Source organism: Schistocerca cancellata, chromosome 3 (assembly GCF_023864275.1).
Source record: "Schistocerca cancellata isolate TAMUIC-IGC-003103 chromosome 3, iqSchCanc2.1, whole genome shotgun sequence".
NCBI lineage: Eukaryota > Metazoa > Arthropoda > Insecta > Orthoptera > Acrididae > Schistocerca > Schistocerca cancellata.
Window position 1 is genome coordinate 382,782,090 of NC_064628.1, and position 23,606 is coordinate 382,805,695.

Genomic DNA, 23,606 nt, shown 5'->3' on the forward strand with positions numbered 1-23,606 from the left:
TCTCCCAGATATTTAAAGTTATTAAGCCTCTTTATCTGCCCAATATCTGTTAGTAGCATTTCTGGAGAATTTCTTATGTTTGTCATAAATTTTGTTTTGTTCTGAAGAAATTCTTAAACGTTTTCATCTACAGAAATTCTTGAAGCTGCTTTGTTGGCTGTGTCTTCTAAGAGATTGATTTGTATTTCTGCATTTGTTAGGTTTTCAGAAAGAATGATAAAATCATCTGCAAATGCCCCAATGCCTTTGTTCTTAGATCCCAGTCTTATTGGTGATAGCATATGTTCTTTTAGTTTTTCTTTCCATTACTTTACTATTTTCTCTAGGATGCAGTTGAAGAGAAGTGGAGACAGGCCTTCACCTTGCTTTTATTTTGAATACCCCATTAGGAATTTCAATACTGTAGGAGAATATAGATTACTACTTACCATAAAGGGGGGAGAATATAGTTTGCTACTTACCATAAAGAAGACATGTCAAGTTTCAGACAGGTAAGTAGCAATATATCTTTTATTACATTGTTTATTTTGAATACCTTACACAAAAAACTTTACTTTTGATTTGATGTCTTTGAGCGTTTCACAAATAAGTTTTACTAGTTTAGGTATAATTGTTGACACTGTTCTTTTCCAGCATTTTTTTTTTTTTTTTTTGTATGATGTCTTTCACTGTGTTCATTACACAATTCATACACGCATTTCTCATTTGACTGGTGGAATGTCTTGTTTTGGCAGAACTTGTGGTGGATTCCATGCGTTGCATATCATGTTATCGCTTGAGGCGTTCGTAGTTTGCTTGTTTCCACTCTTCTGCCATCATATTGTAAGTTGAGCAGAAGTCGTTCCAGATAGAGTTGTGTTTTCAATATCTGGCATGCGCTTTCATAGGCGTTGGTGTTGGGCACGAGCATTCTTCAGTATCCCACATACCAATGTCTTCTGTGACGAACGTATCTTTCATTAAGACGTACGCCAGTCTAGAAGGCGCTGTCTTCCCGACGCCCCGTATTCGTTTCACGTAGCAGGGCTTGACTTTATCTGGTGTTACTAGGTCTTTGACTTTAAGTCTGTCCCAGATTGTGTGGATTCCGTAAGTTGTTATTGGTGCTATGGCCGTTTTAAAAGGTGTCATCGCCGTTTTCATGGAGAATTTTTGGGGCTGTTGGATATTGTATATTGCTTTTATTGCTCCTGTTGCCCTTTCTTTCCCATAGGTGTTGAACGGTGTTGGTGTTGTCTGCAGAGTGACTCCGTCATATTTATATCTTGGTATTATACGGACACTATATCGTGACAATTTTAGGTGGGGTGTGTTCTTAACTGTGGTTACTTAGGATATCGGTAGAGATTGTGCCTGAACTACTATTGCCAACCGCAGCAACCAACTGCGCTACAGCCACTACCAAATGCTTTGTTACTCTAATTTGGCTTTTGTTGCAGACTGCTTTTTTTCCTATTTTGAAATGATAGAAGAGACTAATCCTGGTGCATAAAGGGATTTGACTGTGACTCTCACCACAGCAAAAGGAATCAGCGATCCCTATGATCGTTACGTCAGTTGTGCTTTCTCGGAAGCAAAGAACGCGTGTGTAGGATGGCAGCCCTTCGAGAGGGAGGCGGGGCTGATTTCCCCACACCGCTCCTCTCCCCTTGTGCACACTAAGTTCTCGTTTGTTTCGGTCGCGGCCTACTGCCACGAATCCCATGCGCATAATCCCACTCCTAAGAAGTTTGTTTTAAAGGGCCAGTGTTTCTTTTGGTGAGTCTATCATCTCTTATGAAAGTAATCCGGATGGGAGAATACCAAATCTAATATTCACATAGGCTCATTTGTTGGTAAAGCGGACGGCATTCTTCAGTTCATCGGTAGGGTACAGGGAAAATACAGTCAGGCTGCAGAGGACATTGCTTAAAAAACAGTTGTGCGTGCCATCCTAGAATATTGCTCAAGTGTGCAATACCAACACCAAACGAAATTAACGGGGGATATTGAACGTATACGAGTGATAACTGGTTTGTTTGACTGATGACTCGTGGGAAAGATGAACTGCATGGCGTTCCACGTTTCAAAATCCGATTAGTATTTTCGGACAAATTACAATATTCTGAACTTGAGATTTATCTGTTTTGAACATGAAACCGGTTGCTGTCTCATATGGAATTTCATGACTTCATTCCCAAATAAGGAAACGTCACCTCAGATAATGTGCAAACAGTGTGTTGCTCCGTCGCAATACTGGTACAAGGGCCACAGAGGAAATTTATACATTTATACCTTCCCACAATTCTTCCAGGCAGAGAGAGGAATACGATGTTTTACATCCTTTCCGAAACATTCGAGGTGAATAGCTTGGTCCTGTCACCTTGTATATACGAGTCTGAAGACTGATCGTGCCAAATTAGCCTATGTTAAAAGCAGGAATGTGTAAAAAAAAAAATCCGTTCTGAAAGTCAAGCAATTATACATTCTTAGTAGTACAAAACTGTTGAGGTTTTCTTGACCACTTTTTGACGTATTGTCCATTGGCTTTCATCTTGGGATCTTCATCCAACTCTGTCATTTTCCAAATCTTCTCCCTCCACCGCTGGTGGTGGATGGGAGTTGATTATTCAGCCGCAGATTATTTATACCCAAGCCAATGTCTGAGAGTCTTTCCCTGATCACTACTGCTGTGGTCCCTTGTTACCTGCAAATGTAGTTCTCCACAGCAAGGCAATCCAGGGTCCATTTCGAGTAGGTCCCTTTCACCCTTTGCCGATCTGAGACAACTCTGATCTTTTTGGTCAGCTTGTAGACTGTCTTCAAACCGTGTTTGAGCATTATACTGCTGATTTCATCTGTCTTCCTGGGGATGTATGGCAGAAAAGCCAATATTTCTTTTTATGATGTGTCACTTCTCCGAATGTTAGGCCGTTGTGGCCGAGCGGTTCTAGGCGCTTCAGTCTGGAACCGCGCTGCTGCTGCGGTCGCAGGTTCGAATCCTGCCTCGGGCTTGGGTGTGTGTGATGTCCTTAGGTTTAAGTAGTTCTAAGTCTAGGGGACTGATGACCTCAGATATTAAGTCCTATAGTGCTTAGAGCCAACCGAATGTTAGGTTTTGTGACACTTCTTATGCTACAGCCATTGCTCCTCAGAACACTTTCCATGTATTGCATTTGACATCCAAGGTGCTGCCGCTAGCACGTGTTACAAGCAAGTTACTGTAATTACCTCTTTTCTTGCTAAGGTGATGATTGAAAAGTTTGTGCAGGTATCAATCCTTGTATGTTGGTATCTGATACATGCTGTGTAGCTTATAACAAACATCATAACTAGAACATCTAGAAAGGGTAACTGTTGATCGTTTTCTATTTCCATAGAAAATTTAATGTTGGAATGGAGACTGTTCAGGTGTCTTAGGAAACCAGCAAGCTGCTTCTCACCATGGCTCCGCACAACAAAGGAGTCATCGTTATACCTGCACCACACCTTGTATTTATAAGGTGCCAAGTCCAGCGTTTAACTTTAGAAATATTCCATGATTAATTTGGCAATCAATGAATTAAGTTGGCTATGAATGGTGATGCCTTCCAACTGTTCATAGAAATTGCCATTCCACATAAAGTATCTCACATTCATGAAATAGCTTGGTGAGGTCCTGTTGGAAAATGGAACCAATATCCTCCTGAGAGTTATTGATTGTCACGTTGATAAACAAAGAAACAACATCAAAACTGACCAGATGTCATGTGGTCCAAGGTTTAGTTTCTTCAGCTTCTCAGTGAAATGTCTAGAGTCCTTTATGTATGTGTTCATCTTTCCAATGTACGGCTAAAGCAGAGAGGTCCAGTGTTTCAGCAGTTTACATGTTGGTGGCAGTGGCGGGTTTAAAAATTTTGTGCCCCTAGGCACACCATATTATACGTCCGCCCCCCCCCCCCCCCCCCCGAGAAAAAAATTTTTTTTTAAATAATAACTATTACCCAATCACTTCACTTCACAGTTGTCATTTTGGGTGGGAGCGCTGTGAGCTGTTTCCATACTCTGCTATTCGTTATTCTGAAGGACGCTTCAGCGATCTAGTCGCGCTGAATCGAAATGTAATATGGTTCTTGAACTGTACTTGGTGTACAGTAGCGGATAAAACAAACTGAAAACACATTCTTCTGTCGAAAGACAACAGAAACGAACACAAGGAAAATAACTTTTCTGTTATGGCCTAAAAATACAGCAGAGCGTATAGGAGACATACACTTTTCATATGTTCTTTTACACGAAACCGTTGAAATTGAAAATAGAGGAGTTGTGATACGATCTAAAAATTGAAGCGAGCGTGTCATACATTAGAAATTATTACGCACTTTTACAGAGATGTGTTATAAAATTAAAATTAAACTGCCGTTTTACTATCTAATAACTTGAATGTCTAACAGATAAAAAAACACGTTCAGTATTAATACGAGGTGCATTCAAGTTCTAAGGCCTCCAATTTTTTTTCTCCGGACTGGAAAGAGATAGAAACATGCGCATTGATTTAAAATGAGGACGCGTTCATTGTCAATGCGTCCTAGAGATGGCAGCACCATACGGAAGATGGAATTGTACCGTCAGCGGCGAGAATGAGATCTGTTTTAAATACTTAAAATGGCGACGTTTTCCTTACTTGAACAGCATACAATCATTCGTTTTCTGAATTTGCGTGGTGTGAAACCAATTGAAATTCATCGACAGTTGAAGGAGACATGTGGTGATGGAGTTATGGATGTGTCGAAAGTGCGTTCGTGGGTGCGACAGTTTAATGAAGGCAGAACATCGTGTGACAACAAACCAAAACAACCTCGGGCTCGCACAAGCCGGTCTGACGACATGATCGAGAAAGTGGAGAGAATTGTATTGGGGGATCGCCGAATGACTGTTGAACAGATCGCCTCCAGAGTTGGCATTTTTGTGGGTTCTGTGCACACAGTCCTGCATGACGACCTGAAAATGCGAAAAGTGTCATCCAGGTGGGTGCCACGAATGCTGACAGATGACCACATGGCTGCCCGTGTGGCATGTTGCCAAGCAATGTTGACGCGCAACGACAGCATGAATGGGACTTTCTTTTCGTCGGTTGTGACAATGGATGAGACGTGGATGCCATTTTTCAATCCAGAAACAAAGCGCCAGTCAGCTCAATGGAAGCACACAGATTCACCGCCACCAAAAAAATTTCGGGTAACCATCAGTGCTGAAAAAATGATGGTGTCCATGTTCTGGGACAGCGTGTGCTGTTTCACCAAGACAACGCACCCGCATATCGAGCTAACGTTACGCAACAGTTTCTTCGTGATAACAACTTTGAAGTGATTCCTCATGCTCCCTACTCACCTGACCTGACTCCTAGTGACTTTTGGCTTTTTCCAACAATGAAAGACACTCTCCGTGGCCGCACATTCACCAGCCGTGCTGCTATTGCCTCAGCGATTTTCCAGTGGTCAAAACAGACTCCTAAAGAAGCCTTCGCCGCTGCCATGGAATCATGGCGTCAGCGTTGTGAAAAATGTGTACGTCTGCAGGGTGATTACGTCGAGAAGTAACGCCAGTTTCATCGATTTCGGGAGAGTAGTTAATTAGAAAAAAAATCGGAGGCCTTAGAACTTGAATGCACCTCGTACATGAATCTGTAGGAAAGCGTAAGAAATGAAGTAGAGATTTCGGTGCATTATAACTAAATACAGACGAACAAACACAGAACTGGATTGGCTAATACATAATTTTACAGACTAGCCTGGAAAAATAAAATTTATTTTATAATCTAATAGTTAATGTGTAAAGCATTAGGGTCTGTGTAGCTAGATGCTGCATAATAAGTGTACACAATACCTTTAATTCATGTAAGGGCCGAACAGTTTTGTACGGCAACTACTGCTCTCACCATAGCTTTTTCTAACGGTATTAGCAAAGCTTTTACGTATTTATTGACAGAACTGAACTACATAATTTATTAACACTTTTTCATCTGAGCGTACTCTATGATAACGAATATTTCTGCGATAACTATTCATCTGAGCAGACGCCAAGAATACGCATCAGTTGTAATATACTACGGTTTCAGTATGACATGACTGTACAGCGACGAGCGGCCTGGGTCATTCGGGTATTATTTAGTATTGTCGGGTACCTTCGGTCACGTCTGCACGTAAACGAGGTTTAGTTCCGCGTTCTGTCATCGTCAGTTGTAAAATAAACAGGTAATACGTAGTTTCTAAATCCAGTGAATGTGCTCTAAGTTATAATAAAAATCACATTACAATCTTAATTTTTTACAACTAATATGAATAAATAAACAAACTCACCAATCACCAAAGTTTGCATCTGCCTTCGACGGCAGAAAACTCGTTGATCGTAACGTCTAGTTCTCACGGTTATCAGTTAGGAGGTCAGCTTCGATGTGAAGAATGGGCGTGGCGTTCAATCTCTCCTCAGACAACGTAGAACATAGGTACAACTACAGTCTTTTAAGAACCGAAATCGAGCATTCTGCTGAACAATTTGTAAGTGCCATACATAGAAATATTCGAAGAGCGATGTCAACATTCGGAAACACGGACTGTAACCTCGCTTTTCATACAAATTTACTCATTTCGACTGGTATATCACTAACCTCAGAAGATTTCAATATTTCCGCGAACTGTACACATTCACTAGGGAAGGAAGGCTCTAAATTTGTGTCGTATGACGCTTGGAGTTTTGCTGCATGTTCAGCAATATCGTCAAGTGAAATGTTCTTCAGGTTACTGAAAACTGTGAAGGAGTCCGACAGTGTTCTATAGCTTTCCTTCCTCCTCACTAATTCGGCATACTAGTTATCCAGTAGTGGGAAAAATGTTTCGACTCTTAATTTTTCCCTTTCAGTTAGTCAAACTTCTTCAGAGTCCGCTTCTTCGACATCATGGTTCAAATGGCTCTGAGCACTATGGGACTTAACTCCTGAGGTCATCAGTCACCTAGAACTTAGAACTATTTAAACCTAACTAACCTAAAGACATCACACACATCCATGCCCGATGCAGGATTCGAACCTGCGACGTAGCGGTCGCGCGGTTCCAGGCTGTAGCGCTTAGAACCGCTCGGTCACTCCGTCATCATGAAGTTTGCGTTTTCGTGATCTTTTATAGGTGCATTCATAGTCTATATCAGTCACAATCTCCATGGATTTATTTTCATAATAGTCGAACAAGCCACGAATAGATGCAATAAATCCTACATGTGATTCATATAATTCATGCACTAGTTTAGTATCAGTACTTACACTTTGCAATTTCAGATTTACACTGTTCAGTCTCTGGAGTATGTCCTTCCAAGCTGTCATCATGAATACTGTTTCTAGTCTGCTGAGTTGATTCAATAAAGCTGAAGCCTCATTTCCCACAAGTGGTTTTTCAAACGTATTATTGGTCGTCAGTGAAGTGTACCATATGCCATAAAATTGTGTTAAATGGATTAAGAATTTGCGCGTTCAATCATAAGTGGTGCCATACCCATTGTTTCTCACGATCGGAAGTTCAAATAAGTGCGACTGCGGTATGGAATGCAACGGGCGGGACAATGCCAGTGAAATGCACAGGGCAGGTTTGCAAGTGAATGTAATGAACGAACTTAGGAAAGAACTCGATTATATTATAAAATACGCAAAAACGCTTGAAAACTTCGTAATAAGTGTGAGAAATTCCTCAAAATTTAGCCTACAAGAGTTTTCAAATACCAGTCAAATAAGCAGCACACGACCAAAAACAAAAACAGCGGAACTTACTTTAAAACTAAGTAATAGGTTTAGTGTGCTTGAAAATAGCACAGAGGAGAAAGAACAATCAAATTGTACCATCATCCACACGGACAGTTCAGTGATCAACGCTAAATTGTGCTCACAAAGCAAAACAAATCGGCCTTCTATTTGTAAACAAAACAAACAACACACGTTGGAAAATAGACATGAAATCCTTATTCTAGCAGACAGCCATGGAAGAGGTGTAGCCGAAATTATGAGTTCTAAGAAAACAGGATTGAAGGTAACTGGCGTAATCAAACAGGAGCGCCACTACGTGAAGTTTTAAATAGCTGTAATCAATCTATGACGAATGGCAGCACATGTGTGATAATTGGAGGCGCCAACGATGTATACCATAATGAAACTAGACGTGCTACAACAGTTTTAAAGCAAGTAATTTGTAAAATGCCTGAAGTGAAATTTTTTGTTGTCAGTATCCCTCATAGGTATGATCTCATGGAAAACTCTTGCGTGAATACTGAGATTATTACCGCCAACAGACTTTTCGCTAAGATATGTCGAGGTTATCCTAATGCTACATATGTTAGGATAAATAGTGATTGCACAGAGCATTTTACAGTACATGGACTTCACAGAAACATGAAAGGGATAGAAGCCATGAGTGCTGAAATATCGAATGCTATTAAAGACTCTAAAGTAGAACGAAACACTATTACACTGTCTGAAAACGGCCTTATTAAAGTATCAACATTAGTGGAAATAGGAAGAGCTGACGTCCCACAATCATTGGTAGCAACAGAAGATTCTTTGACGTTAGAAGAAGTAAAAACATCTGAAGTGTCGTCCAGTACAGCAGCCACATCAGCCAAATTGTCAGTAGTGTCGAAATCATCAAAAACAGCTGAACCATTATCATCAGCAAGAGATGTACCACCTTCCCCAGCAGGTTCAAAATCAAGTCCAGAATCTGTGACTAGTCCATCAATCAGAAGAACAGAGGCAAGACCAGTGGTACAAAATGCCACTCAGATATCATCAACAGAAGAAAAATCAACACCATTGAAGCATCATTTATCAGCTTCATACACAGCTTCAACGTCCACGGTAATGTCAGCGCCAACTGTAGTTCAAGATTTAAACGAAAATACAGTTTCAGCTAAAGTTCCAGTATCAATTGGAACATCAATTACGAAAACGGACTCAGCATCAAAACTGGCAGCATCCTCAACATCCACTGAATCATCAGCTTCAGAAACACCTCCAGCATCCACTGAAACAGCAGCTACAACTACAGATGCAACAAGTATGGTGGCATGTCCAGGGGTAAGAAATACAAGGAGCAGGAAACGTGTCATTCTTAAGGATTTTTGGTACCCAGCCTCAGCAAGGAACAGCCGGTAACATTGGGAAACATAAGTACAAACTCCTCTCAATCTAATTTCAATAGTTTAAAAATAATGAGCCTTAACATACAATGCATTAAAAATAAAATATTAGAACTTGAGATTGCAGCCAGTGAAGCTAGTATAGATTGTATTTGCATTCTAGAACATTGGTGCATGAGTTATGAACTAGAAAATATTTGCATTTCCCCATACAAATTAGTAAGTCATTATTGCAGGAAGGAAACAAGACATGGTGGTGTTTGCATTTATGTAAAACCTGGAGTAAATGTTGAAAATTTGACTGTAACTGAATCCTTGAGTGAAGAAAAACATTTTGAGGCTGCAGCAATACAGTTGAATATGCAAAAGAGTAAATTAATAATAATGTCAGTGTATAGATCACCATGTGGTGATCCTGAAATTTTTAGAAATAAGTTAGAGGCATTGCTCAAAATATTACATCATAAAAAAATCAACAATAATTATAAGTGGAGATTTTAATGTCAACTTATTGACTGAAGGTGCATCCAAAGATCAGTTCCTGAACGTTTTACAGAGCTTCAATCTGTATCCACATATAACTAACCCTACAAGAATAACAAACTCTTCAAAAAGTCTCATAGATAATATCTTCACAAATACAGATGCCATAGATATAGATGTAATAAATTTTGACCTAGGAATATCTGGTCACAATGCACTCATCCTTAAATTTCCCATAGCCCCTGTGACCAAAAATAGTTCATACCAAATGTACAAAAGAACCTTCTCCACAAATAGTTGCAGTCACTTCATAAATACACTGACTAACCAATCATGGACAGAAGTACTGTTACAAACTAGGACAAACACTGCATATAATGTTTTTTCTTCCCTGTTTATGTTGAATTTTGAAATGTGTTTTCCTAAGAAATTTGTCAAAACAAACACATATGGGCATACACATGCTAACTCCTGGATCACAACAGGTATTAGAAATTCCTCCAGAACCATGAAAATGCTTAACTATAGACTGACCCCAAGTTTAAAGAACATGTAACAAATTTAAAAAATATAGAAAAGTAATTACAAAAGCAAAATTACTAAGTAATGATAAATTAATAAGAAAATCAGGCAATAAATCAAAAACTATTTGGGAAATTGTGAAAAGGGAAACAGGTAAGGGCCTCAAGGATCAGGAAATAGTACTCAAAAATAGTGAAAATATTGAATTAAAAGATGAAGCTCTGGCAAATTACATTAATAATTACTTTTTAAGTGTACCAGTGTCATTAAGTAAAAACTTTACTAAATATGAGAAATTAACAGCCCCAAAAGTAGACAGTAGTATGTTGTTAACTCCCACAAATGATAATGAAATATTAAAGGTGATAAAGAGTCTAAAATCAAAAATGTCTGCAGGTGTGGATGAAGTGCCTGTGTCAATAATAAAAAAAGTTGCCCAACAAATTATAAAGCCCCTGGTACATATTGCCAATTTGTCTTTCAGCGAAGATGTGTTTTCTGAGAGGTTGAAAATCTCTAAGGTTAGACCTCTGTTTAAAAAAGGAGATCCATACAAGGTAGAAAATTATAGACCAATATATACAGTATGGCAAAGCAACTCAGCTAAAACTAATGGATAAGAAGATAGAGAGTGTACAATCCACAAAGTTTTTGGGCATGCACATTGATCAAAACTTAAGCTGGAAAGACTATCTCAAGTACTTATCCCACAGGCTCAATTCTGCATGTTTTGCATTGAGGATATTATCTAGAGTATGCAGCACAGACTGTGCTAGACTAGCGTATTTTGCTTACTTTCAGTCCATCATGTCTTACGGCATAGTGTTCTGGGGTAAAACTAAATCAAGCTTAACAGATAGCTTCAAATTTCAGAAAAGAGCTATATGAAACATAACACATAACTCACCAAGAACTCATTGTAGGCCCCTTTTCAAAGAACTGCAAATACTCACAACACCATCACTGTATATTTTTAAAAGCATTCTGTGTACAAGAGCACATATGAAAAATCTACGTACAAATGAGGACTGCCATAATTATAATACTAGAACTCGTAAGAATTTGTATGTAGAAAGGGTAAGGACAACACAAACCCAAAAGCATGTAAGTTATTTTGGAATAAAACTTTACAATGCTCTGCCAGTGTACATGAAGGAAATAATAGATGAAGTAAAATTTAAGACTGAGCTTAAAAATTACCTTTTAAGCAAAACTTTCTATGACGTAGATGAGTACTCTGATTGTGTGTAAATTTATTGCCAAAAATTTTAATTCATATGTCTAAATTTGTACTTTAAAAAAATGCCTTGAAAGTGATATTCCATTATTATGTCTGTAGTACTTGTACTAGTATGATGACTTTGTTGTGACAATTCCTGCATCATGTAAATGATTTACAGGAAGATAATAAAATGAAATGAAATGAAGTGAATGAAATATGTGTGAGGGCATTGATAACGTCCTTCCAGTTTTCCTATAGACTTACACACACTTCCTCTCTTGCTAACCAACGTGTTTTGGATAAAGTTTTTACCGTTTTGTTCCTGGTTTGATGAAAGAAAGAAGTGTATCCTAGCGCTCTGTAGAAGCAGATAAAACATTATAAATGTTTTGCACTATATTGAAAAATGAAAATGCTTCCCGACAACAGCTTGCAGCACTAGTCCCGACTAAATTGAAAGAATGCATGCCTGCAAACCAGAGCAAGTTCTTGACATATTGCTTGCGTTGTCACATGACTGGCCTCTACAGTGAGTAATATCAATGGAATTTGTAGACAAGACTTTTAGTACGGCCTCAGCTAAGTTTTCGGACTTGTGTCCAGGGTTTGGTAAAAGCAGAAGGAAACGTTCAACAGGTTCACCATTCTCGTTCACATATCTTAATATGAAAGGTAATTGGTCAGTATGTGAAATGTCCACAGAAGAATCTACTGTTATAGAGAAATATTTGGCCTGTTTTATTTCATTTGCGATAATTCTTTTTATTCGTTCAGAAAGAAGCTCTGTTATTTCATCACAGATTGTTGAAGGAAGACAACTTGTATGTTCCTGCCCTGAATTTCCATATCATTCAATGTGCTCTGCAAGAAAAAGATCAGACTCGGCTATAAGTTCAAGAGATATCATAAAATGACCATTATGTACTTACTGGAATATTTCAACGTGTCCACGTATGGGAAGTCCACGACTTGGTTAGCTTCTTCACTATTGCAAACACATTTTTTCCAAATACTGTGCCAGTACATTTTTTCCGTCTCAACATATGACTCGAAATGGTTATCTATCGTTCCAAGTGACTTTTTTCTTGTTAAGAGTGGTAACACAGAATTTTTGTGTTCAAGTGAATTCTCATGATGAGATAAAATATAAGAAATATTTTTCCAATCTACAATACCATTAGTAGCAACGCGGCTTACCTCCGAACAATTTACATGGTGCACAAAAAACAGCACCGGTGCTACAGGAGTGTACTAGAAAATCACGCAAAGTTGATTCACCATTTAAAAGTTTACAGTAAAATACATTTTTGTTCAAAAATCTGGTTTATCGCCTATTAATCTTCTTGGATTAGACAAATCACCGTTACAATTTTAATTAATGCCACTTTGTAAGAGAATGTCGATTGTTTATTCATTCACCATTCCGCAGGATCAACACTAGGGAGGTTATTTCTTTTTGTTATGTCTCTCTCGACAATTAGTTTTTCGTGAAACTCGAAATCAGGGACAAATTGCTTTTCTTCATTTTTGTCTTTTGTTTCGTCTGTATTTACTTCTTTTACAACAGCTGCACTGGCAGAAACATCTGTACTACTTGCACTCGAAGTCGAACAAGCAACATTTTTTGCGAAAAATTTGCGTACTCTGCCAAGCGTTTTTATAACATTGACTTCTCATTCTCGCCTTTCCTTCAATAATTTTCGAATGCCCCCCCACTTCATTTTACACGTTTTATTTTTTCACTGTTATTCGTGTTAAGGCACTTAAAAATTGTTAACCAACAGTCAAAACAAAAGAAAAAATTGTAAACGGAAAGAAAGAAACACTGTATCCAGTTCCAATCGTACTACACCGCACATGAGCACAAAGCTTTTTACTTTCCACACGGCACATGAGCACAAAGATTTTTCCTTTAACACCGATCGATGAACTGACCAACTCGGATTACTTGACGTAACTCTGCTGCGAAAGAACGACAATTCAGAATAATTTAATTCCATTGTCGCCTGTTTTTCTGTTGTCAATGAACACAAGAAGCACACCTGCCGGCTGGAATTCGTCAAGTAAAGAAAACGAGACAGTCCCTTTTTTTACTTTTGTTTTCCGCGTCGCCGGAATTTTAGCTGGGACACAAATATGTTCTGAATATTCTAAAGACTGTCATACTCATGTCAAACGCAAATAATTTTTGCAATTAGGTGTGCTGGATCGACTCTTATCGCACTTATTCTTATAACGTTTTAGCGGTTTCTGTGGGCAGAGTTTAAGTAGTCTTGTTGGCTGTTGATGTGGTGTGTCGTCATTTGTCTGAACACTGTTATGTCTACACGCAAATGCACCCTTTGTTCCAACATAAAATAAAACTAACCTCTCCTCGAAGAAAAAAAAAACTTAGTTAAGAAGTTTAATATAAAATTTGCAATTCCACGTACCATTCAAGTGCACAGAATGGGAACTTCGACATTTTGCAGGCTGCAGCACAATAAATGAGACAAACTAAAGTTGGTTTCTTATTCTTTTTTCGCCAAAAAAAGTAACTGAGTAAATAAATAAATTAAATTTTTAAACTGTTGTGAAGTGTATTTCACACATTATTAGATATTATGCTAATGTTCTTTTAGTATAAACATGTGTTTAAAAATGCAGAATATTCCCAATATCAACATGTTTTGTTAAACAGGTGTCATTAAATCAAAGCTTAGATATTGATAAAATCACTTACCTTGGTCCAGAAAGGGGTCCACTACTCAGGAACACACATTTTTTCAGTGAGTTGCTAGCAACCATTAAAAACTTGGTTTCAGATAAAGCACAGTTTAAACAGAATTTGAAAAACTTTTTGATGTCTGATTTCTTGTACTGTATAGATGAATATCTTAACAGGGACTGTTAGACCAACTTTTGTACAAATGTCGGTTAGATTTCAGTTTTGACAGCATTTGGTCACAACAGTCAAGATTAGGTATTTTGTGTATGATAAATTTATTAAAAGGGCATAACAATGTTTCATTCTGACAGTGTATTAATTCTGTAAACATTAGCCATTCCAGTTTACTGTAAAGTATTCACATATTTTGAAAATCTTTTGGCAAATGATCAGGGAAGTGAGTAATATATTCAAATGTTCTATGTTTGTTGTGTTATACTTCCTAACATGTTCCACACCCACGAGAATGATTTCATTTTTGGGTCTATGGAACGAAATCAACCTAATGTAATCCAATCTGATTGGGCGATGCATCTTTCTAAACAGTTGCACTTGAAGTTTCGCTCCCAAATTCAGTATATCTTCAGGCTTGTATCACTCTTGGTATGGAAGACTGCAGTGAGAAAATACATCGATGTAGCGCCTCGTCAATAAGCATTAGTACAACTCAGAGACTATTTGATTGTATCAGTAGTCGAGACTATTTGTTTCTATCAAGAACATTACTTTCCTTGTACACAGGTTGGACACTAATATAACTGACAAACTGCAGGGATGAGTTCATGTCTGGAAATGCAGGTGTCCAGAAATGGACAGAGTCCATGCAATGACAACAAATTATCCTGGAACACAGTACAGAGCTGCATTGCACCCATGCCATAATAAATGTTGAAAGTGTCCTCCATGAGTTGCAATGCACATGTTCATATGTTGCATCATGGGTAGCAGCACTCTTTCACACATTCCTGCCTCTCTCCGAATAGTGTCACATGCTTTTGAAGAGTCAGCAAATCAGTAACAGGTTCAGTATACACAACGTTTTCAGATTACCCAGAGGTAGAAATCCAGTAGGTGTAAGTTTGGTGGTCTAGCAGGCCATTCTACAGGGCCTCCGCATCCTATGCAATGTCAGAGGAAGATGTTGTTGATGTGTTGGTGAACTGCTCCACCATGCAGAAACAACATAATCTGTTGTACTACCAAATTCACACTGTCAAGCAGCCCAGGATGAGTACTGTAGCAAGTCCGGGTATGTTCGACATGTTGTGGAATAATAACCAGTCCAAGCATGTGGTCACCAAGAATCCCTGCCTACACATTGATGCTAAATCAATGCTGATGAGATGCCTCAACCATTCCCCAAGGACTGACTGTAGTCCACAGATGACGATTATGCAGATTGATGATGCCAGTTCTGGTAAAAATTGCTTAATCAGTAAAGAGCACTGATGACAGAAATTCCATAACTTTGATGCTCTGGCGCAAAAACCATCGATTGACTCCTTCCTGTCAAGGGAATTCCGTTGCTGGTAATCCTTGCACTCATTGCAGGTGATAGGAATAGCAGCAGTTGTCATGCAGGATAAACATGATAGCACTTTGGCTTACACCATGTTGGCAGGCCACTTGCCTGGAACTTGTAATAGGGTTTGTCTCAGTATTGTGTTGAATAAGGTCCTCTGAATCTGGTGTGCGCACAGTCCACCACCTCCCTGTGCATTGGTCTGTCTGAAAGGACCCATGATCACACAAACACCCATTAACGGCATGAAATGTTGTATGATATGGTTGGTGTTGAAGTATAACATGCCATTTAGGCAAATGACATTTCACACTCCTTGTGTAGCACAAGGAAAGATAATCATGACGGAACAATATTAAGTAGGGAGTAAGTCGTGAACATATACTGTCTGAGTGTGTTTGTTTTTGTATGTACAGCCGTTAAATGGGAGGTGTGGACCATGAGAAAACAGCAAGAGGGGGTGACAAGTAAACAGCTTCACCTGCTGTGGGTGGAGCCTTTTATGTTTTGGCATTGCGGCTTGGCAGTGGCTTGATTTTCAAAGAGCAATCACACTCTCCAGAAATAAAAACAAGAGGCAAGATTGTCTTGGGAAAAATGAAATATATTGTAATCTTGACTGTCATGTTGAGCCTTCAAGGAGTATGTTGCATAAAAGTTGTGTTCTAGTCTGATTCACAACTCACACTACTGATCTGTACACCCTTTCAAGGAAGTATATGTCTGTAAAAGGAAAGTGGAGGATATGCTTTTTCATGATATGACTTTTTTATCTTCTTTTGCTCAAATAACAGCTACAGAACATGAAAAGTCTAGTCTTTTCTCGGCTACACATAGGATTTCAGTGGCTCTTCAAGAGAATCAACTATGGCGGCTGGATTAAATGGAAAAGATAAATACGTCAGATAGTACATCAAGTGATAGGTCTCATGAAGTGTTCTCACTCAGCTTCGGCTACAAGGAGTGAGGCAGCAGCTGCATAAAACCCTAAACCGAAAGAAAAACATTTCATTGTCCGTGAGTGTACTTGCTTTGGTATAGTTGTGTCACCTCTCGATCATTTCCATCTGCTTGGCTGTACACAAACAACATATTGGCTTGTTCCTGATGTGAATACTGAACCATTCTGCTGCTTACAGTATGCTGCATCAAATGAACAGCCGGCAACAAACAAGGAATACACAGCACATAGTCAGAGGAATTTTCATTCGTCAGTACCATCTACCGTGGAACAATACATCTCCAGACACATGTTTATAGGACTACTTTCCCTCCATTTCCAGTCATAAATCCATCCATGCAACCTATTGGTTTTATTAATGTTAACCATGTATAACTCTGAACTACAGCAGAACTCACAGCATTTAAAATTACATATACTTCAATTTTTAAGTGTACATATTGTAAATAAACTTATTAATCTTTTACCTTTGTGCAGATGTCTGTCTGTCTTTCTTGGCCGCCTGTGATTGTCCTTCTTGGTCACATACCGACACATCAAACCATGTTAAAATTCTTGGATGTATGCCATTTGGTGGAGGGGGGGCAGAATGTTGTTACATCTCTGTTGCCCATTGCTCGAATACCTTTGCTCAGTGTTCCCAAACCTAGAAGATTACTGGGTTATGAGATTGCATGAGTGGAAGCCAGCAACCATGTGCATACAGCAGGATTAATGCAATTCTTCACTGGAAATTCTCCATGGCCAACATGGGACCATTAATGGTAACAGCTGTTTTCAGTGGCTCTAGCAGGGTGTCCAAGCTTAGCAGTTCCAAGGATGGACTTGCAGTATGCTGAGTCTCACAGAAAGAGCATTTGCATTCTGCCCATCTACAGTATATCAGTTCACGCCTCTGATTTCACTTCTTGTTTTCTCCCACGTTAACAGTGATGGCTGTTGCCAACACACCATAACAGGACACCTCACTGGGTGTCTACAGACAGATGGAGAAGTAGTGTATTGAAAAACTATAGCTGGATGCTAACTCCTGGAAGATAAGACATGAGGATGCAGGATGTCTATGACATATAGTTATGACTGGCACCATTCACTACAAATGATGTGTTTTGTCCTAATGTTAACAGTTTAATCAGTGTTGGTAAGTAGTGCACAACATGACAATGCAACAGAAGTTTTGTCAGACACGGTCAGAAACTTAATGAAACACATGAATAAATTTGTGTCCATTGAATCCAAAATTATTCCACTGTGGCATTAAAAGACTGATATACCAAAGCAGTTACACAAATCAAGATTATTTTCATGTTTTACGACTATAAATACAGTATACAAATTATAAAGTAAAATCTTCTATGTATTAGTTGTAAGATAAATTTAACATAAAACATTTTCTTTATTATTTACTCATTCAGCATTTACAAAACCAATCTACAATATTCTTATAGTTCTGTACAGAATTACAATATTCTTCAGAAATGTCCTTAGAAATCTGTACTACACTACACATATTCTTTAGTCACTTTGTTGCTGAGTCAGAGAGTCTGTCTATGTGCTTCAGTTCACCCTAATCACTTGTGCACTTAACACACAAATGAATGATCCATTGGTTGGATTTCATACACTCACATTCAGAACCATCTGTAATGCTGTAACATAACAGAGTGGTGAAAAGTCTATGCAACTACAGGAACTGTATACACTAACAGCTTCTTGTCAGTGGCAAAGCATGCATATAAGTGCTGGAAGTGCCACTTCTCCGAGAATTTCAGATGAAGAAGAAGAAAAACAATATTTATGTGAAATGATATTTTATTTGATCTGGGCACATTTTAAAATTTATTCGTGAATATCCACCATGCTGCAGACAGCAGAACCACTAGCTCATTCAATACTGAACATTCTCATATTCAAGCTTTCATAACATCTTATACTTGATAAATTTCTGAAGCAACTGGGGAGCATTGAAAGAAATTGTTCCATGAAATCTCTGTAGGTTACAAAGGAAAGATTATTGTTTTATTTTATATGGCACTTCCCTCACTTTGAAAGTCATGCCTTGCCAGTGCTCCAGTCCATGCAAAGGCAAACAAAGCAAACAAGCAATTTTAACATAATACTTGTATATGTACAATAATTACACTTTTACTTTTAGTGCAAGAACAAATAAATTCTTGTATGTATCAACAAATTCTTGAATGACCTATATAAAGTTACCTATGAGACAAAGATGGGAAATCTGTTGGAATGAGCGATATCTTTGGGATAAAGATTGTGGCATTACACACTTATGCTTATATTTCACCGTTTTCCCATCTCCACAAGTAGATTGAATGGGGGGGGGGGGGAGGGGGGGGGAGAGGGACTAAGGGGTCTTACAGCCATAGAATGTTTATTTTTTAAGTGTGGGCAAAATTGCTCAAAATGTTCCACAGTTATGCTTTCTGTGTCACCTCCTTCCTACTGCAGCACCCATGCGTGACATAATGTCTTATATGGTAGCATATATTTTGAACTATCAAAAGTTCAATGTACTACACAATAACTTGTAAAAACTGACTTGTTCTATATCCAGCAGTCTACTCATATATGGTGATAATGAACTACTAATAAAATAAATAATAAATAAATGTTATGTACGCTAAAGTCCCAAATCCAAACAACAAACTATGTTTATTGGCAAATGTTATTACTTTGTCGTACAGTGCCTTCTCCAACCTTTGAAAACACTAGTGGCAGAAAACTGCCCTATGATTGTCCACATAATGCTCTTCTACCTTGTTATAAAGTGGTTTTACTAAGGAGTACTTTAATGCCTGGAAACTGACTGCACTTGAGACACACTGCGTAGGCACCTAAAGAATGGTGCACTAGTACTCACAATACTGTTTGATGCCTCTTTACACTAATTTGTTTATTTATTTACAGTGATTTGATAACAGAGTTGATGACCTCCTTGATTTCTTCCTGTGGTGTCACCACCAGACACCACACTTGCTAGGTGGTAGCCTTTAAATCAGCCGCAGTCCATTAGTATACATTGGACCCGCGTGTCGCCACTATCAGTGATTGCAGACCGAGCGCTGCCCACGGCAGGTCTAGTCGAGATAGACTCCCTAGCACTCACCCCAGTTGTACAGCCGACTTTGCTAGCAATGGTTCACTGTCTACATACACTCTCATTTGCGGAGATGACAGTTTAGCATAGCCTTCAGCTACGTCATTTGCTACGACCTAGCAAGGCACCATATTCAGTTACTATGAATGTATTCTGAAACAGATCATATTGTGAATCATGTACCGTCAAGAGCGACATTTATCATTAATGGATTAAAGTTAAGTATCAAACTAATTACATCCACTTTCTGAATTCTTATTCCTTGTCATGTTCCAGACCTCATGTCAGTATAGTTCTTCCTTCCTCATGCCAGCCTGCGTGAGCTAAAATGCGTGCATTTCGGCCTTCACTAGTAACATGGTGTTGGCTCTTCTGCCAACACAACACTTCCTGTAGCTTCATGTGACAGGATTGACTCAAAACAACAGTTTTTAGTCATTTTAAATACTTGTCTGTACCAATAAAACGTTAATTTAACAATCAACTGTTGACAGAAAGTTGTTATCAAATGTTTGATACAGCTCTGGTGGATCAGTAACAGTTCCATTATTCCACAAAAAGACAAAATTATGTAAGATGTTGGGCATCCACCTCTTGTTGAGACATCTTTCACAACAGACCATGTTATTTTAGTGTTACTTTGTGGGTTACCTATTATCTTATTATAATGAATTCTTCTAGCTTTTCTGTATGCATTCTGCAGCACTCTGCAATATTACAAATGGCATATTTTTTTAGCTTGACTGTAACTGACCACTGTCTTTTGTTACAATTACCATTTCCTCTTGCATAATGTTCTGATGTCATTCTTTGGAATCTATATTGCCCAAAACCAAGCACCAAGGCCTCTCATGATCCAAAATATAAAATTCTTTATTCTACAATGTTGTTTTCTAACAAACTGAGGTCACACTGTCACCTATTACATAATATGCAGTCCACAAACAGTAGTTTTGAATGTGTTCTTTTGGTATTGATAGGTGATAAAAAAAATTAAATGTGGTATACATTTGCATATTTATAACATATAAAAATCAAAAGATTCTATTGTTACTATCTTAAACCACTTACAGCATTATGATATAGAAATATTACTGAAGGAGACATTTACAGACTCCACAATTTAGTGTTAATTAAACTTGAACTAATGTCCTAGAAGGCAGATTGTATGAAAATATAATTTTGGAGTTGGGATGAATTTTTGTGCAGTTGTTATAGTTACATTTTATATAGGACCCAAATTTTGTTAGTTGAAATAAAACATTGTTTAAAATGTAACTTATGGAATAATGATCAATTCACAGATTAACATAGTAGTCTGCTACATAAAAATAAAACAATAAAGAAATAAAATCAATGTAGTATTTCATACTTTTATTCCTTTTGATTTGATAGCACAGCTATATTAATAAACGTGTTCCCATAACAAATTTACTTGAGAGCAATACACATGTAACAGGCAGACTGGTCACCATTCACATTAAAAAGGAACAATCACTGTAACTCAAAACAACACAGTTCACTCTTGGATGAGTGTTGAATTTCTATCTTTATTTTATCTGTGTCACTGTATTATGGATAGCACTTGCAACATAATCCAGATTTTTGTTGTTGAGTCCACACATGTTGGCTCTTCCACTGCTTAACATGTATATGTGGTGCTTTTCCTTCATGTACTGAACTTGGTGTTCTGCAAAGAGAAACAAATGAATACTATTAAATTTATTTCACACATCCTTTTCTAAAATAAAAAGTAAATTTTACTTATTTTGTTTAAGTGTCATATACCTGTAAGACCTGTGAATGAAAACATCCCCACTTGTTTAGTTATGTGCTCCCAGGTGCCTGGTGTTTTCATTCCTTCAAGTTTCTGTCTCAGACTGTGTCTCATGTCTCGGATTCGGCCAGCCATTTCCCTTAAGCATGCTCGCCTGTAATATAATTATAGGATTAGCATTAATTTACCGGTACAGACTGACAGACAAAACTAAAAAATTACAATATGTATTTGTATCTAAAATTAATTTACTTCTAGGTAATTTAGAGCACACCATATTTACACCAAAGTCAGAAATCCAAGTCTACAGTGAAACATGAAACCAATAGAAAAAAATGTTTTTTTTTTTAACATACTCATAATTAGGAACAACTGGAGTTAAAAAGAAAACTTCCGAAAAGAAGAAAAAGGCAATTTAAAGCTAAAAACTATGCCACAATAAATCTAGTATAACAGAGAAAATGTACAAGGAAGGCAGAGAGTAATGAGACAGAATCAAAACAATCACTTACTGCAGCAAAATATGACAATTCACTATCCACTCTTATGTTTTTTAGGACCAACAGATGAGGCAGAAGAGAGAGGACAGTTGTAAGGTGAGAACAAATAAAAAATGAGGACAGACAAGTGATTGATATATGGCACATATACACACTTACAATGTTAGAATATAGCACTAACCATAGAGCATCTTGTCCTGCTAGAGCATCCCAAGTATTCGGATTACTACTGAAATATCATACACTGTAACAACTGTTTCTGATTCTTTGTTAGCTCACACACAATTTGTTTGGCTTTGGATTCTGAACTAACCTCATTGTACTCCTAATATCTTTCTTTTTCTGTTTTCAGTAAAGTTATTTTCCAACCTTATATTTAGCTTGTCGGAGTTGGTAACATAAAGACAGCTATTCTTTACATGAGTACAAAGTACACCACTTGTCCATTCATATTATGATAAACGGCATGCCTACTTGACATTGATTAACAGCTTTTGGATCTCTGTATGATTATTTTTTTAATGTTTGAACATTTCAGTTAGGAGTAATGCTGCACACCTGGGAAAAACGACTCCTCTGTTTTATGTTCCATAAATGAGGTACGTAAAACACTGTCCGACTGACCTCAACAGGGTCACCCTCCTCTTTCATACTCATACTTCCAGACACACACACTGCCAACTACCACCACATGTCACTGACCTCAGATGTACTCAGCTGCTGTCAGACAAGCCATCAATGATCATGCAAGTGCTGTTGTTGGTGTTGATGTCATTCAGATAAGTGTGACATCACAAGAATGGAGCAGTGGAAGTCCCATGGTTACAGGCCCAATAGTCATTTGTATTATAATGCTTATACGTCACCATAAATTATGAGCTTCTTTTTGAGGTGAGGCAAATAAAACACTTAACTAACACTATCCTTCAGTTTTCGGCATTCCTTCAATCCGCCATTCATAACAGAAATACGTCTGCAGAATACTATGTGGTACAGTACATTTAACTGTATGAAATCAATTTTGAATACTATGCACAACATGTTCAGGACAATGAAGCAGTTCAGTTGTCATGGGGCACTCCATGGCAATGAGACACACGATGAATTTCAAGGAAACAATGATGCTGATATAGACTACTCACTTATGGGATACTGTCATAAAATAGTTCATTCAAATCAAAGTCACGAAAATTCTTATTAACTGTGGGAGGTTTGTTACCTTAATGTGCTAAAAACTGTGGAAACCTAGTCCAGTACCTGGCCTAGATTAAAACAAAGAGCATTTGGTGCCCTCATCATGCAGGAGCTACAGCAAAACTGGAACAAACAGAGAGACTCTGATGAGATTGTAACAGATTGGTACAGCCCATACAAAAGTGTACATGGATGCTCAAAGAATTTAAACAGGAATCTTTGCATGAAAATTGACATTGTCCTCACAAAACCCTGTTGGGTAATTTTAGAGAGCTGGTATTCAAGGACTGCTCTGCTGTGGCCATTATACATCAAACAGAGATGATGAGAACAAGATAAGAGGGATTAGAGCTTGAATAGAGGCATACAGATACTAATTTTTTCTTCATTCACTATGTGCACAGAACAGTACAGCATCTCACTAATACTGGTACAAAATATCCTTTGCCACACACTGTACAGTGG

At 38.1% G+C, this 23,606-nt stretch overlaps 2 protein-coding genes across 2 annotated transcripts in view; one reads left to right on the forward strand and one right to left on the reverse strand.

Annotated features, from left to right (window-relative positions):
- The first annotated feature begins 8,407 nt into the window (after positions 1 to 8,407).
- Positions 8,408 to 20,797, forward strand: LOC126176317 (uncharacterized). The gene is made up of 2 exons (XM_049923467.1): positions 8,408 to 9,073; positions 20,744 to 20,797. Exons 1-2 carry the CDS (start codon positions 8,408 to 8,410, stop codon positions 20,795 to 20,797), a joined length of 720 nt encoding a protein of 239 aa, XP_049779424.1.
- The window catches only part of LOC126176318 (aspartate aminotransferase, cytoplasmic-like), a 103,907-nt gene continuing 100,820 nt past the window's right edge, over positions 20,520 to 23,606 (reverse strand). The window contains exons 7-8 of the mRNA XM_049923468.1: positions 21,459 to 21,601; positions 20,520 to 21,360 (exon numbers count right to left, since the gene is read on the reverse strand). Of these exons, the coding sequence (XP_049779425.1) occupies positions 21,221 to 21,360; positions 21,459 to 21,601 (283 nt within the window). The 3' untranslated portion in view covers positions 20,520 to 21,220. The remainder of the gene's footprint in view (positions 21,361 to 21,458; positions 21,602 to 23,606) is intronic.

Bases quoted from the DNA above. Each gene is read 5' to 3' on its own strand.
- LOC126176317 (XM_049923467.1), top strand. From the start codon at position 8,408: ATGAGTGCTGAAATATCGAATGCTATTAAAGACTCTAAAGTAGAACGA. The intron at 9,074-20,743 runs GTAAGAAATACA...AACCACTTACAG, and splicing joins GTATGGTGGCATGTCCAGGG to CATTATGATATAGAAATATT.